The 16,095-nt window shown below is 36.2% G+C and overlaps 1 protein-coding gene across 1 annotated transcript in view; it reads right to left on the bottom strand.

Annotated features, from left to right (window-relative positions):
• The window catches only part of LOC138082304 (transmembrane protease serine 11A-like), a 44,776-nt gene extending 38,522 nt beyond the window's left edge, over nucleotides 1–6,254 (bottom strand). The window contains exons 1-2 of the mRNA XM_068975597.1: nucleotides 6,176–6,254; nucleotides 4,459–4,577 (exon numbers count right to left, since the gene is read on the bottom strand). Coding sequence (XP_068831698.1) covers nucleotides 4,459–4,577; nucleotides 6,176–6,254 — 198 coding nt within the window. The remainder of the gene's footprint in view (nucleotides 1–4,458; nucleotides 4,578–6,175) is intronic.
• Between the last annotated feature and the right edge of the window lie 9,841 nt (nucleotides 6,255–16,095).

The following is a 16,095-nucleotide window of genomic DNA, read 5'->3' on the forward strand; positions in this document are numbered from 1 at the left end:
CATTTCTCTGAAAATGGGTGATGTTGAGCATCTTTTCATGTGTTTGTTAGCCATCTGTATGTCTTCTTTGGAGAAATGTCTGGTTCATTCTTTGGCCCATTTTTTGATTGGGTCATTTATTTTTCTGAAATTGAGCTGCATGAGCTGAAAGGTGAATTTCACCTTTTTCTCAAGTGCTCATGGAACCTTCTCCAGGATAGATCACATCCTGGTCCATAAATCTAGCCTTGGTAAATTCAAAAAAATTGAAATCATTCCAAGCATCTTTTCTGGCCATAATGCAGTAGATTAGATCTCAAATACAGGAGAAAAACTATTAAAAATTCCACCATATGGAAGCTGAACAACACGCTTCTGAATAACCAACAAATCACAGAAGAAATCAAAAAAGAAATCAAAATATGCATAGAAACAAATGAAAATGAAAACACAACGACCCACAACCTGTGGGACACTATAAAGGCAGTGCTAAGGGGATAGTTCATAGCAATACAGGCATGCCTCAAGAAACAAGAAAAAAGTCAAATAAATAACCTAACTCTACAAGCAACTAGCAAAGGAAGAAATGGAGAACCCCAGGGTTAGTAGAAGGAAAGAAATTTTAAAAATTAGGGCAGAAATAAATGCAAAAGAAACAAAAGAGACCATAGCAAAAATCAACAAAGCCAAAAGCTGGTTCTTTGAAAGGATAAATAAAATTGACAAACCATTAGCCAGACTCATCAAGAAACAAAGGGAGGAAAATCAAATCAATAAAATTAAAAATGAAAATGGAGAGATCACAACAGACAACACAGAAATCCAAAGGATCATAAGAGACTACTATCAGCAATTATATGCCAATGAAATGGACAACGTGGAAGAAATGGACAAATTCTTAGAAAAGTACAGCTTTCCAAAACTGAACCAGGAAGAAATAAAAAAAATCTTAACAGACCCATCACAAGCATGGAAATTGAAACTGTAATCAGAAATCTTCCAGCAGACAAAAGCCCAGGTCCAGACAGCTTCACAGCTGAATTCTACCAAAAATTTAGAGAAGAGCTAACACCTATCCTCCTCAAACTCTTCCAGAAAATTGCAGAGGAAGGTAAACTTCCAAACTCATTCTATGAGGCCACCATCACCCTAATACCAAAACCTGACAAAGATGCCACAAAAAAAGAAAACTACAGGCCAATATCACTGATGAACATAGATGCAAAAGTCCTTAACAAAATTCTAGCAATCAGAATCCAACAACACATTAAAAAGATCATACACCATGACCAAGTGGGCTTTAAATCCCAGGGATGCAAGGGTTCTTCAATATCTGCAAATCAATCAATGTAATTCACCACATTAACAAATTGAAAAATAAAAGCCATTTGATTATCTCAATAGATTCAGAGAAAGCCTTTGACAAAATTCAACATCCATTTATGATAAAAACTCTCCAGAAAGCAGGAATAGAAGGAACATACCTCAACATAATAAAAGCTATATATGACAAACCCATAGCAAACATTATCCTCAATGGTGAAAAATTGAAAGCATTTCCCCTAAAGTCAGGAACAAGACAAGGGTGCCCACTTTCACCTCTACTATTCAACATAGTTCTGGAAGTTTTGGCCGCAGCAATCAGAGAAGAAAAAGAAATAAAAGGAATCCAAATTGGAAAAGAAGTAAAACTCTCACTGTTTGCAGATGACATGATCCTCTACATAGAAAACCCTAAAGACTCCACCAGAAAATTACTAGAGCTAATCAATGAATATAGTAAAGTTGCAGGATATAAAATCAACGCACAGAAATCCAAAGATATATTTTTTTAAAAAGAAAATTACCAACTATTATCACTGATGAATATAGATACAGAAATCCTCAACAAAATGCTAGCAAACTGAATCTAAGAATATATTAAAAGGACCATTCACCGTGATTTCATGCAGCCAGGAAATTAAAAGACGTTTGTTCCTTGGAAGAAAAGCTATGACCAACCTAGATAGCATGTTAAAAAAAAAAAAAAAAAAAACTCCACTCCAGATAGTGCGCATTTTTTTGGAAAAAAAAAAAAAATCCTTTCCAGACAGTGGGCATAGAGGGAACTTATCATAGTAAAGACAATGTACAGGAGGTGGCTTTCTCTCTGGTGACTCAGATAGTAAAGAGTCAGCCTGCAATGCAGAAAACCTGGATTCGATCACTGGGTCAGGAAGATCTCCTTGGAGAAGGGAACGGCAACCCATTCCAGTATTCTTGTCTGGAGAATTCCATGAACAGAAGAGTCTGGTGGGCTACAGTCCATGGGGTCACATAGAGTTGGACACGACTGAGCAACTAACACTTTCATAGGAGGTGGGGCCTTTAGGAGGTGATTAGGTCATGAGTCTGATTAGTGCCTTGTAAAATGTATCCCAGAGACCTCTAGCCTTCCTGCTCTCTACCATGTAAGGATACACCAAGAAGGCTGAAGTCTGCATTCTGCAAGATAGTCCTTTCCAATACCTGAGCACGTTAATGGCCGGACTTCAGTCTTCTCACAGCCTCCATTACTGTGAGAAATAAATTTCTGTTGTTTGTAAGCCACTCAAACTATGGTGCTTTTTTATAGCAGCCCAAACTGACTAAAACAAGGAATTTATAACACAAAGAATAAAGTAAAAACATGAGCTATACACAAAACAAAACTGTACTTTTGTAAGAATTATTACAAACAAAAGAATATATGTGAAATGTATTATGGTTGCCTGCAAGGGGAGGTGAGTGAGAATAAAGGAGAAGAAATAAACAGTAGCAACTAGAGAAGGAGGGCTTCCTGACAATACAGGAGATGCAGGAGACATGAGTTCAACCTTGAGGTTGGGAAGACCACCTGGGAGAGGACATGGCAACCACTCCCATATTCTTGCCTGGAAAATCCCATGGACAGAGGAACCTGGAGGGCCACAGTCCATGGGGCTGCAGAGTCAGAGTTGACTGAATACACACGCAAACTCAAAAAAAAATAAAATAAAATAAAATAAACAACTAGAGAAGGGACTTGCATGCTCTCATGATGGTAATGTGTTGTCACCTAACAACTTTTGTATCTAAAGTTCTTTCACATCTACAAATGTATGCTTTACTGAAGCTTCAAAGTCCACTTTCTAACACTTATAGATGAACCTTTATAAGTGCATTTCTTTCACTTTCTTTGAAAAGATCTGCATTCCTCTCCATTTACTTCAGTAGAAACAATGTCAGCCTAAAGCAACACCAACAATGTTGGCTGTAAAACATAAAACAAATTTAAATTTTTCCTGATAAATTATAAATATTTCTCAATGTTCAAAGAAATTATGTGTCTTTTTAACTAAGATTAATTAATTATTAGTATTTTCACATTGAGGAGGTTTTGTGGAGTCACTCAGGGTCAGAAGAAAAGGGGTACTGGGTTAATATAACCAAGTTTTTTCTGGCATTCCTCAAGAAAGGATTGCTAAAGCTAATTTTTAAGGTACTCTGAATATAGAAGAATGGATGGTATATATCAATCTATAAATGTAATTATTGATTTGGGGAAATGAGACTGCAAGGTAGAACATATGTGAATAATTTAATGAGAATTAAATATATAATTTATAAACTCCATCAATAATATTACTGTAAATATGTTGCAACTGGGTATCCACATGGACAAAGATCAAATAGTGATATGAAAAAATGAAATTGGTTTGAGAAAGAAAAGAAATGTCTTGAATAAAAAAAGATTCTTTGACTAAAACAAACCAACATACCTGACATTTCCACTCTTTTAAAATAACTCTATGCTCTGTGGCTCCTTGTCAAGGAAGTTAACTTGACCTTAGTTTTGAGTGTGGGTCACACACATCATGAGCAGAGCTATGATACAAATGAGGTTACTTCTGGGGGGATGTAAAGGCTGTCCTGTATTTCAATTTTAACATAGTTGTTAGCATTACATTTCAGTATTTCACAATGTATCTATGATTTCTATCTTAATTAGCATGTTTATGAGATAAAATGAACATTTATAATCCTCTTTCCTGTTTTCATTCTTAAAAAATAGTTTAAATCTTAAAATATGGTCTAAAAAAAAGCATGTGGTTTTACTTATAACCATTTCTGGTATGATTAAGCTTTTCATTTGACTAATATTGTGGTAGAATGGAGGAGTGATGGACTCGGATACCTTGGCTTCTGTTCTCTCACTTTTAAGTGAGGTGGTTGAGTTCTATAAAGAGTGATTTATCAGAATCATCCATTTGCCAGATTGTAGATTCCCTTAGCCCCCCCTCGCCATCCACGCATCCCATCAGACACTGACTCAGAGGGTCTGGAGTGGGGCCTTGGAATCTGCAAGATGATTATGGTGCAAGTGGTCTTAAAATCATGTTTTAAGAAATAGTAGGGGAAACAGCTAACAAAAATTCCTTCCATTTGCATTATTTAATGATAGAATTTTATCTGACTTACCAGATTTTCACTAATCTCCCGTAATTCCATAAACTGATATGGGCTGTTTTGTCCAGAATTACGGTTGCCTCGTAGATCTGAAACTTTAAAAGTGGCATGATAGTACTCCATTTTCTGGTCTGTGATGAAAAGAAAAGTAATTAAATTAAGAGGTTTTGAGGATAGATTTTGGGATCCAAGGCTCAACTATGATGGGGCCAATATGAAGTCTTGAATATATATCTGAGATTTTACTTTAGTTTAATAATAAATACAATAAAAATAATGATTAATGCTCTTTGTTAATAATAGTTGTTGTTGTTCAAACACCAAATCTAAGATTGGTATCACCTTCATTTTACAGATGAAGAAAGTGAGGCATGAGACATTGAATATCTTGCTCTGAGCTATATAACTAGTGAGTGGCTATCCAAGGTTAAACCCAGACAAGTGTAGCTCTAGAGGTGGCATATTTAATTACTATATTGCTTCTTGCTGAGGTGAAATGTATAGCACCTTATACCCTACTGAAAGTAGAGGTAAATAAGTATTTTTGTAAATTTTGATTTGTAACAGAAGAACCAGGGACAGTAAGAAAGATGTGAAAAGAAAGGCAGGGAAAAGGTTGTCTGAGGCTGGAGGTGAGAACAGTGTGTAATATGAGTGAATCAATCAGATCTCTGCTTGTTTTCTCAGGAAAGGTAAGAAAACAGAGCAGTGAAGACTCCTAAGGAATGGATCTAGTTAAGAACAGGAACCTCAGGATGATCTGTCTCTGAGGGACATCTCTGGACTCAGTAGTGCTTTTTTTGGCCCCTGCAATAGCTAATCTATATGGTCCATATTATAATTGACATTATACTCATAGTAAAGGGGCTTCTATGTGTTAAATGAACTGACCTGAGAATCTTTTGCCATTGGTGTAAACTACAGATATTATATGGGGCCCAGAACTATGTTTTTAGAAGCCCTGTAAAGTTCCTAAAAGAATCTTCACTGTTCCACCAAGTCTGGGGAAGATGACAACAGATAAGTCAATTCTAGTAAAAACTAGTTGTTTTTACAACATACATCTATGTGAGATTGACATTGTGGGCATTTATCCAAAATTTTTGCATTCTGCAGAGTAACGAAATATAAAGAGAATTCTGAAGTGAATTTTTGTGGAATTATAAATATATCATGTAATAGAAAAATAATCCCTGAATATTGTTTTTGAAAGAGTAAATTTTTTTCTGTAAAAACAAGTAATCATATTGCATCATACTTGTAATTTATTAATCACTTCAAAATTCATTATCTCATTGGACATGTATTTTTTTCCTCTAGAAATGCTAATAGAAAATGCTGAGTAAAAAAGCCAGTTTTAATGACTAATTCATCAAAATTTTTCACTTGCATATACATGAATGATTAGAGTTTATTATGATTACTGGTAAATTTTAGACAATTAATATTTTGATCTTTTGTGTAGACTCTGTAAAGAACACTAGATTGTGAGCTCCAAGGAAGTGAGAAATTTATCTGCTTTGCTTAATGCTGTTTCTTGTTGCCCTGAAAAATACTTGGACATACTAGACAGTAGGTGATGAAATGATTGAATAAATTAAACAATTTAAAATGTGGATACTTACTAGTGAAAGTACATTATTTTTGGATGGAATTAATTTACATATGTACAAATGAAGCTTTACAGAAAAAATGAATCAAACTGAGCGAAATCCATAATTTTACCTACCAGAGACTAAGAAGTGAACCAGAAGACCAATAGCCACAGCCACCACTGTCAGTAACAGTACAATGAGAAGGGCAGTCATCCATGGTTTCAAACCTCTGCTTCGGCTGTCAAATACTGCTGCTCTGCAAAAAGGAAAACTCACCAGTTACTCTCATGTTGCAATGGTTACAGGCTTTCTGGTTGTCCCTGGATAAGCATATATTGCTTTCGCCTACCTCAGCAAGAAGACAGTTGTCTTGAATTTATGTCAAGGTTGGGGTTGCCCAGGTTGTGCTAGTGGTAAAGAATCTGTCTGCTCATGCAGGAGATGTAAGAGAGGTGGGTTTGATCCCTGGGTCAGAAAGATACCCTGGAGCAGGAAATGGCAACCCACTCCAGTATTCTTGCCTGGAAAATTCCAAGGACAGGGGAGCCTGGTGGGCTACAGTCCATAGGGCCATAAAGAGTTGGACACGACTGACTGAGCACTTAATCAAGGTCACATTGGCATTAAGGGAGGTATTAAGATCAGGATCTGTGAATCCATGCTAGTGCTCCTAGCTTCTATTTCTAGAGGCATTGGATGGATTGCTGTGGTAGCCAGTGTTAGCATGTGGTACAAGTAGTACCTATGCTTGAGAAAGAACTGTTTCTTCTTTCTCCAATAGTCTTTTAAAAAATCTCTTTATCTATCTATAGTTTTAAAGTTTACAAAGTGACTTAAAATCTATTGTCTTATTTACTTTTTATCTTTCATGTTTATTATACAAATTTTCAGATACAGAAATTTAGAAAAAATATTATACTAGAACATTCCTATATTCATCACATCATTTTATCAGTTGTTAACATTCTGCTATAATGGCTTTACATATTTTTTTGTTCTGTATTTTAATGTAAAATAGGAAATCATGACTTTTCATAATACCAAATCCATCTTCAGGTTTCCTTTTTTGTCCCTATTATATTTAGAGATGGTTTGTACAAATCAAGGGCCTCATAGTAGCATGGTTGTTATGTCTTTTAAGTATTTTTTAATATTTGAGTGCTGATCACTTTTTAATTTTTAATGACATTGACTTGTTGAAGAGATCACGCCAATTTTTCTTTAGAATGACCAGCTTCTGGACTTGTCTGAATGTTTTCATGTGATCCCATTTAATTTGTCATTTCTTGTGAATTTAAGTTTAGATCTAAAATACTTGATTAAATTCATTTGGCAAAATATTTCTAAAGTGATACTGTATATTTTATATCACATCACCTCTGGATTAGAGGAAATTACCACAGTTTAGGAGGAAAAAAGTAAACCTTTGCTCTTCCTCTAATATGCTCAAGAATAGTGCTAATCACATTCTATTAACTTTATTTTCATGTATATTAACCTATACTTACCTGTGAACTCCTCAATGTGTTGGGCTTCCCTGGTGGCTCAGATGGTAAAGAATCTGCCTGCAATGCAGGAAACCTAGGTTTGATCCCCGAGTGGGGAAGATCCCCTGAAGAAGGGAATGGCTATCCACTCCAGTATTCTTGCCTAGAGAATTCCATGGACAGAGGAATCTAGTCTGCTACAGTCTGTGAGGTTGCAGAGTCAGACACACTTTCTGTGTGTTAGCTGCAGAGCAGTTAACACTTTCCTCAATGAGTTAAACTACTCTTATTATTTTTTTTATTATTAAGATCTAATAAGGTATCTAGTACAAAGTGAAAATTTTATAAATCCATGAGAATCAGGCAGGTATTACATCAGCCTTACATATGAATTAAGTGAGGTTGAGAGAGAGGATTTGGTATTTGTTAGAGTCAAGAATCTTGAAAGGACATGTAACTCATTTTCTAGTGTTTCTTCTCTGCAATTTGCCATTGTAGTCAATTTATCCCTTTCATTAGAATTTATCTTTTTTTGTGTATGTATTGATAACCTAAATTCTTTGGGGGCAGAAGCTTTTTTTCATGTTTTACAAAATTTAGTGCATTGATTTACTCTAAGTAGTCGATGTTGTTTAATTACTAAGCCATATCCAACTCTTTGCAGCCCCATGGACTGTGTCCAGCCAGGCTCCTCTGTCCTTGGGATTTTCCAGGCAAGAATACTGGAGTGGGTTGCCATTTCCTTCTCCAAGGGATCTTCCTGACTTAGGGATCAAACTCGAGTCCCCAGCATTGCAAGCAGATTCTTTACCACTGAACCACCAAGGAAGGCCACTCTAATAGACTTTTTAAGAAATATTAATTGATTTACAGGAAGTCTTTTAAAATATAAGATATTTTCATTTATGCCAGCTTTTTACAAAGTATTTGGATCTAAATAGTTAAGGTGATAGTTTGGACATAAAAATTACATTTAGCCAATAAATCTAGTAGAAATAGAGAGACCTAAATTCTGTTGGTTATGGAAAATACTGGCAATGCACATTTGACTGATTAAAAATAACCTAGACAACTCTCTGTGGAAAGCTCTTTCCACAAGAGCTAAGGTGCCATAACATAAAAACAACAAATAGAAGTTTCATGAGCTATTACATTACTTAGCCTCTTAGTTGACTTAAAATCTAAATTCAGAAATGAAGGATAACTTATAGACTATTTAGGACAATGCATTTAACATTTAACATTTTCCAGTTAAGGAAGCTGAGGCCTACAGATGATTAAGTGACTTCTTCAATATAGAAGAACTAGCAGTCATCTCAAACTCATGTCTTCTAACTTCAGGGACACTATTTTTTTCTCAGTGCCAGAGTAACAGCCCCCCTCCCTAATGCTGATTGCATTTTAATACTTAACTAGATTATATATATATATATATATATATATATATATATATATATATATATATATATACATATAATCATATCAGACTTCCCTGGTGGATCAGATGGTAAAGAATCTGCCTGCAATGCAGGAGACCCAGGTTTGATCCCTAGGTGGGGAAGATCCCCTGGAGAAGGGAATGGCTACTCACTCCAGGATTCTTGCCTGGAGAATTCCATGGACAGAGGAGCCTGGTGGACTACAGTCCATGAGGTCACAAAGAGTCAGTTCATTCTTCATTTATGATCATATATGATCATTTATTTTCTTAGAGAATCTTATCAGTGTATCTTCACTTCAAAACTAAAAATAGGCCAAAGGAGAAAGGCTAGATCTCAAGGAGATTCACAAACTTTCAAGTTTGTCTTCCTATCATGACATAGTTCGTCTGAGTAGTACAAATGGAGAAAGTAGACACAGCAAGATCACATCCCCACCATCAAGAGTTATGCAGACTCACACTATTACAGACTATGAGACAGTAGGCAGGAGAATGTTTCAACACTCACTGACATGCTTCTTCAAGTGCCCTGGCAGTCACGTCCACAAATCCCATACAAGAAGCTGTGAACATTGCGGGGCAAATGGTCCCAACAGATAGGGATGATACATTGTCATTTAGAGCATGTCTCCTTTCTCAGAAAACCTTTGGGGTATGTATGTGTGCACAATGCCAAATTGCGAAAGTTTCAGGATTCATAGGTTAAATCCATAGCTACTTAATCCTATATGAATAAACTTCAACTCAATATCGACTTTGATAAATATGAACAAGAAATGCATGAGAGCAAATATACATCATCAACCACCCATTATGAAGACGTTCTGCTAGTGATTTGCATCATATCACTTCAGATTTGAAAAGAAATATACTTCGTAAAGCCTTTTGGAATCTAGCCTGTTTGTAAGTAGAGATGCTTAAGCATGTTTTTTTACCTGCACCCATTAAACAAACACTGGTGTATTAATTTTCTGTGACTGTAACAATTACTGCAAAATTAGCAACTTAAAACAACAGTCATTTATTCACTCACAGTTCAGTACATGGCATGGCTGAGTTCTCTGCTCAGGATCTCCTGAAGGTGAAATCAAGCTGTTGTTTGGGACTGCCGTCTCATCTTGTGACCCTCCTCCAAGCTCACTTAGGTTTTAGGGAGAGCTCCGTTCCTTGACGCTGAACCAGGATTCCTATTCTCTTGCTGACTGTATAGTCAGAGGCCTCTCTTGGCTCCTAGAGGTTACCCACATTCTTTGCCATGTGGCCCACTCCATCTTCAAAGCCAGCTATGGGGAATCTTCCATCAAATCTCTCACATTCTGAGTCTCTTTCTCTAGGTAGAGTCTTGTTCTTTTCAAAGGTGTCATCTGATTAGGTTAGGCTTACTGATTGTCATCTCTCCATTTAAAAGTCAACTGATTGGGAATTCCCTAGTGGTCCAGTGGTTAAGAATTCACCTTGCAATGCAGGGAATGTGGGTTCAATCCCTGGCTGGGAGACTAAGATCCCACATAGCATGGAGCAACTAGGACTGTGTGTCTCAACTACTGAACTGGTGTGCTCTGGAGCACACATGCCACAATCAGAGAGTGCACTGCAAGGAAAAATACTGAGTGATGCTATGAAAATCCTGTGTGCCACAACCAACTAAGACCAGATGCAGTTAAATAAATAAATGTTACCAAAAAAAAAGTGATTTAAGCTCTTCATTATACCTGCAAAATCCTCTTACAACAGCACCTAGGTTAGTGTTTAAATGTGAAGGAATGCATACACAGACATATGGGAATCTTGGAGGATCTTATAATTTTTTTCACAATGGAAAATACAACTTTCATAAAAAGGGGCAGAAGTCTACAGCCTTCAGAGGAAAGCATGTGAGATATAAAATATTCTGTAATTTTTGTGGAGTTGGGAGAAGACTATTAAAAGGGAATTCTATTCATGTCAATGTATGGCAAAACCAATACAGTATTGTAAAGTAAAATAAAGTAAAAATTAAAATTAAAAATAAAATAAAATATATTCAGGATTAAAAAAAGGGAATTCTATTTTAATGATACAATTATAAGACTATTTTATTTCAGTAACAACTGAAATACAAAGTGAACTCTCATAAAGTAGGAAAAGAGCTGAAAGTAATCCCTAGTCATGACCTAATTAGCACGTTGCATTCCTTTAAAGAAAGCACAAGTAAGAAGACATTTATTTAGTCTAACGTAACCTATAATCTGTGTGAAATCCAGTTTATCCATTACCTTCATTAAGTTTGATTATTCATTGTTTAAAAGAGTTTATTTATGGTATGATTTTTCCAAAGATGTTATCAATAAAAACATGGTGATAATATGAATAATTTTGTGACTTTGCTTTCTGCAAATTTGAAGACTGAGGGATATACACCTTGAAGAATACACAGAGCAGCATGAATTGTTAATGATCAGAGTTGGGATGTTCATTTTCTCAGTAACCAAACTCTAAGCTGAAGACTTTAAAATATGTGAGTTCAAAGATGAGTTAGCAAAAGACATCATGGATCCCCTCCTCCATTAAGATTCTCCTCCCTTCCTAAAAAGACCTCCCCTGAAGGCAGTCACTTTGGTTTACTCCATAGTCAACTACGTGCCCTTTATAATTTTATCTACAAGCTCTAAATCTTTACTTTTTATCATTAGTTTTCTGCTTTCTTGTAGTTGCATGTTATCATTATACAAATCTAGATACATGTGATCATTATACAAGTGCCAATTTGCAGGCAGGTTATATTCCCATAAATCCTCATAGAGACAATTTTCTGAGGTTTAAGATATACTAAATGACTTGAAAAGGTTTATTATTGCTAACCTTTTGATTATTGGTTAGCTTCCCAGGCCAAACTATAGTCTACTTAACTCGTAACATAATTGTCCAAGGTGCTAAATGCATTGAATTCCTGGGAGCCAATTAGTATAGAAAACTTCGCTCCTCTTTTCCTAGACTGGCACCCATCCCTGGAGGAACATTCATATAAACCAAAGTGTCAAACTCTCCTTCCATCAATAAAAATCATCATTCCCTTTGAGCAGCTGAACTCAGTCATTTGCTACAGAAAAGCAACCTTTCATGGTGACCTAATAGGCCCTGATATGTGAGTATCTGTCTGGGTACTCTGTGACTATTTTAGAATGACATTTAGTACTAAAGGTGATAAGATCAAGTGCTACCATTTGGCAAGTGCTGTCTTCACCAGTTCAGTTCAGTCGCTCAATCATGTCCGACTCTTTGCGACCCCGTAGAAAGGGTTGATTTTATTCTCCAAATGCTCTTGTCAGTAGAATTATTTATCTTCATTTTACAGGTGAACAGTTTGCTCAACTCATGCAGCCAGTTGCAGAGATAGTACCTAGTTCTGGCCCAACTTTTGCAGAGGAGCTTGACAAGAGCATTTGGAGGATAAAATAAACACTTTCTATGAAGTGTTATGAAGTTTTTATAAAGTGAAGGCAGAGGGTGTTTTACTGGTCAGAGCGGATGACCCATCTCCTTTGTGGTCAAGCCTTGAATTTGTTTTTGCTTTCACATCTTCTTCATTTCTACTGACTTTAAATGCTTGTGAACTCTCAAAGTATAGTATGGTATAGAACTCTCAAACTATACTATAGTATAATATTGCCTTTTCTTTCTCTAGACAGTAGCAGAGGTCATCTAGAGGTGAGGAAGAGGAATGAAAGAGGAATGTAAAAGCAAGTATATATGAGGAGAATTAATAATCACATTGGGGCTTATCTGGGCTCAGATGGTGAAGAATCTGTCTGTAAAGCTTGAGACCCGGATTTGATCCCTGAGTCGGGAAGATACTCTGGAGAAAGGAATGGCTACCCACTCCAGTATTCTTGCCTGGCAAATCCCATGGACAGAGGAGCCTGGCAGGCTACAGTCCATGAGGGTGCAAAAGAGTCAGACATGACCTAAACAAAAACAGATGTATTTATACCAATGTGCTACTTCATGGAATGCTTCATTGACAGAAGGTTAAGAAAAAAAAAAAAAGGAAACAAAGAAAACTTCTAATATTCCTTCTGCATTTAATTTTCAGCTATGAATGAAGTGAGGGCTGTGACAAAGAAGGAGGGGCAAAATTGAATAAAACATCATTGTGATTCCAGACCAAAGAAGATTGTCTATAGAAAATAATGAAGATTCAAGCTGAACTGAATTCAGGTGACTCAGAGAAAGAAAATGAGAACACCAGAAGAGACAAGACCCTACTTCTTCACCTATTTAGGGAAATACCTTCACCCTGGTCCAAAAAAATGATTGCACTGAGCAAAAAGGAACATAACTGAGCATTTGAGTCTGGAAGAAGAAAATGTGAACTAAAGGGGATTAAGAACACCTTTCCTGGAATCGCTATGGACGTACTCATCCTCTTGGAGGGATATGTACTCATCCTCCCACCCCTGCCTCTCCCTGGCATAGACAGTTACTCACTGCTTATCATATCTTCCTGCTGGGCTGGATTTGCTTTGAATCCTGGCAGCTCTGTCTTTCTTCTAGCATCTACCCAGCCATAATGAGTCCCTTCTAGATTTCCCTGTCCTGAATCAGTAAGGGGGATTTCTCTAGCCTTAATCTGAGAAATGACTGGCATTTAATTCTCTCACCTTCATATGTAAGCAAAACAGGGAGTTTTATTGTGGTAGTTTAGCACAAAGTCTAGATAAATGGTGTTGAATTTTGATTTCAGATTAGAGGTAGAACAGAGTTACATGTTAGTTTTCATTAATGCGACATGATTGAACCCACGTGTATTGACTCCAGATTGCTCAAATCCCAACTCTTTTACTCAATAGCCTGTGATGTAGGGCTAGTTACTTTTTACTCTATAAAATGGAGATAATAGTACTGCTTGATTAAAGAATTGTTTTGATAATTAAATGAGCTAATATAATGCAGTGCATATGTAGCACCTAACAAGCACTATGAATTTGCTAAAAACTAATAAGACAGTAACATTTAATTGATAATTTATACAAATTTAGTGATCAGTAACATGGAGATTTTAGCCTGTTATTTTAACTTTAACTCTGAAGATACAGTTTTTGAGTATATTAGAGACAGAAATTGGCAAATTAACAAGTTGATTAAAGTGAGTGTTCAAAATGAAATTAAAGTGTAAAACATGAATGCTTGCAAAGACTTTTCCAGGACTTTTTCTCTAAATGAGGATAATGACAAAGAGAAATCTAATTTTGCATTTATGAAGTGATAGGAAGAGAGAAAGTTGCTCAGTCGTGTCCAATCTTTGGGATCCCATGGACTATACAGTCCATGGAATTCTCCAGGCCAGAATACCGGAGTGGGTAGCCTTTCCTGTTTCAGGGGATCTTCCCAATCCAGGGATCGAACACAGGTCTCATAAAGAATCTGCCTGTGGATTCTTTACCAGGTGAGCCACAGGGGAAGCCCAAGAATACTGGAGTGGGTAGCCTACCCTTCTCCAGCAGATCTTCCCAACCCAAGAATTGAACCGAGGTCTCCTGCATTACAGATGGATTCTTTATCAACTGAGCTATGAGGGAAGCCCAGGAAGAGAGAGATGCCAGTTGTCTGGGTACAGGACAGGAATCTCAGATGAAGAAGTCATTTGATATTTTATCTTTTATAAGAGAAATAATTGAGATTTTAAGTGAATGCATCACTCAACTAATAAATTTATAGGAAAGAGTAGGGGTAAGGATATTGCCAAAGGCAAGTGAAAGTGGATATTCATTGCAAAGTTGGGACACTAAGGACTATCTCTGAAAGGTCAAGAAGAAGGTCACAAAACCCACAGAAAAAAGTCCAAGATTTAACAGACAGAAACAGCGATGATACGAATCAAGTATAATTTGACACAGTTTCCACACTGAGTTTCTTGTTAGTGGAGAAGTAAGAATGGTCAGCACGACTCTAGAGCGTATTGTAGAATTTGTGTAGGTGAGACATGGGGCGTCATAGTAATTATTAAGCATTTGCTTTGCCTCAATCTTTAAGCCTGACTGGCCAACTCCTGTAAATCCTCCAAATCCTGGATTAATGTTCCTTGAGTTTATCTTAAAGAAACCATAAAAATTCAGTGTTTCTCACTGTTCCCTTTGTCATGGAGGTTCTAAATAATAGCACTGATTCCCCATATTACTCTTATAATTTACTTCCCTTTAGCTGAAAACATTCCTCTAAGCACATAAATATTCATTAAAAAAGAGGATTTTTGGTGTTTATAATCATGAGAGTTGATATTTTTAAAAGAATACTTTGGAAAATGTGAAATAGGAAAGGTTGGAATTACTGCTTTACAGTATCATGATTTCTATAGGCATGGAATATATATTTTCAAATCAACAAATTTTAATAAGCAAAACACTAATGCTAGACATTTGCATTTGTTTATTCATTAATTTGTTCAACAAATATTTGTGGAGTGCCAGTTTTGTGTGAAGTGTTGTAGACCCCATCTAAGGATCTCAGAGACCCTCTGACAGCTACTATTTGCTCACTAAAGAACTGATCTAAATGTGTATTTTATTAGTGAGGAAGGAAACCCAGTGAAATTCACTGGGCTTAGTGGCTGATCTTGTGTCAAGCTCTCATCTTTGAAATTCCCCAGGTGGAATCCTGGCCACCTAGAGAGGCTACAAGAGTCCAGGAAGACTGGACTTGAGGATTTGTGGGTTGCAGTACTCTGATTCTGGTATCACAGCTCTGTCGACACACAGAAGCCCCTTAACATCTGTTTTCCTTAGATTCCTCATTTTAAAATGGTAATTGATTTCTGTTCTGCTGATTTCACAAGGTTGTCCTGACTATTATGAAATATAGTCATATACATATAAATGAAATAATATATGTAAAAATGTTTTGGAAATGGCACACATATAAGCAATGGTGAAATATTATTGTTATCATGGATGTTTAAAACCACTATTTTGATTTTATCAAAGGTTATGCCAGTAAGCAAACCTTACTTTGAATAAAAACCTTGAAATCATTTAGTTTTCTGTTATCTTTAATATTTAATAGAAAAAATTTTAGAGAGTAAACATATTTTCCCCAAACTTAATTCATCTTTTTTCTCTCAGCAAGAAGTCCTAACATATCCAGATAAAGG

Source organism: Capricornis sumatraensis, chromosome 7 (assembly GCF_032405125.1).
Source record: "Capricornis sumatraensis isolate serow.1 chromosome 7, serow.2, whole genome shotgun sequence".
Taxonomy (NCBI): domain Eukaryota; kingdom Metazoa; phylum Chordata; class Mammalia; order Artiodactyla; family Bovidae; genus Capricornis; species Capricornis sumatraensis.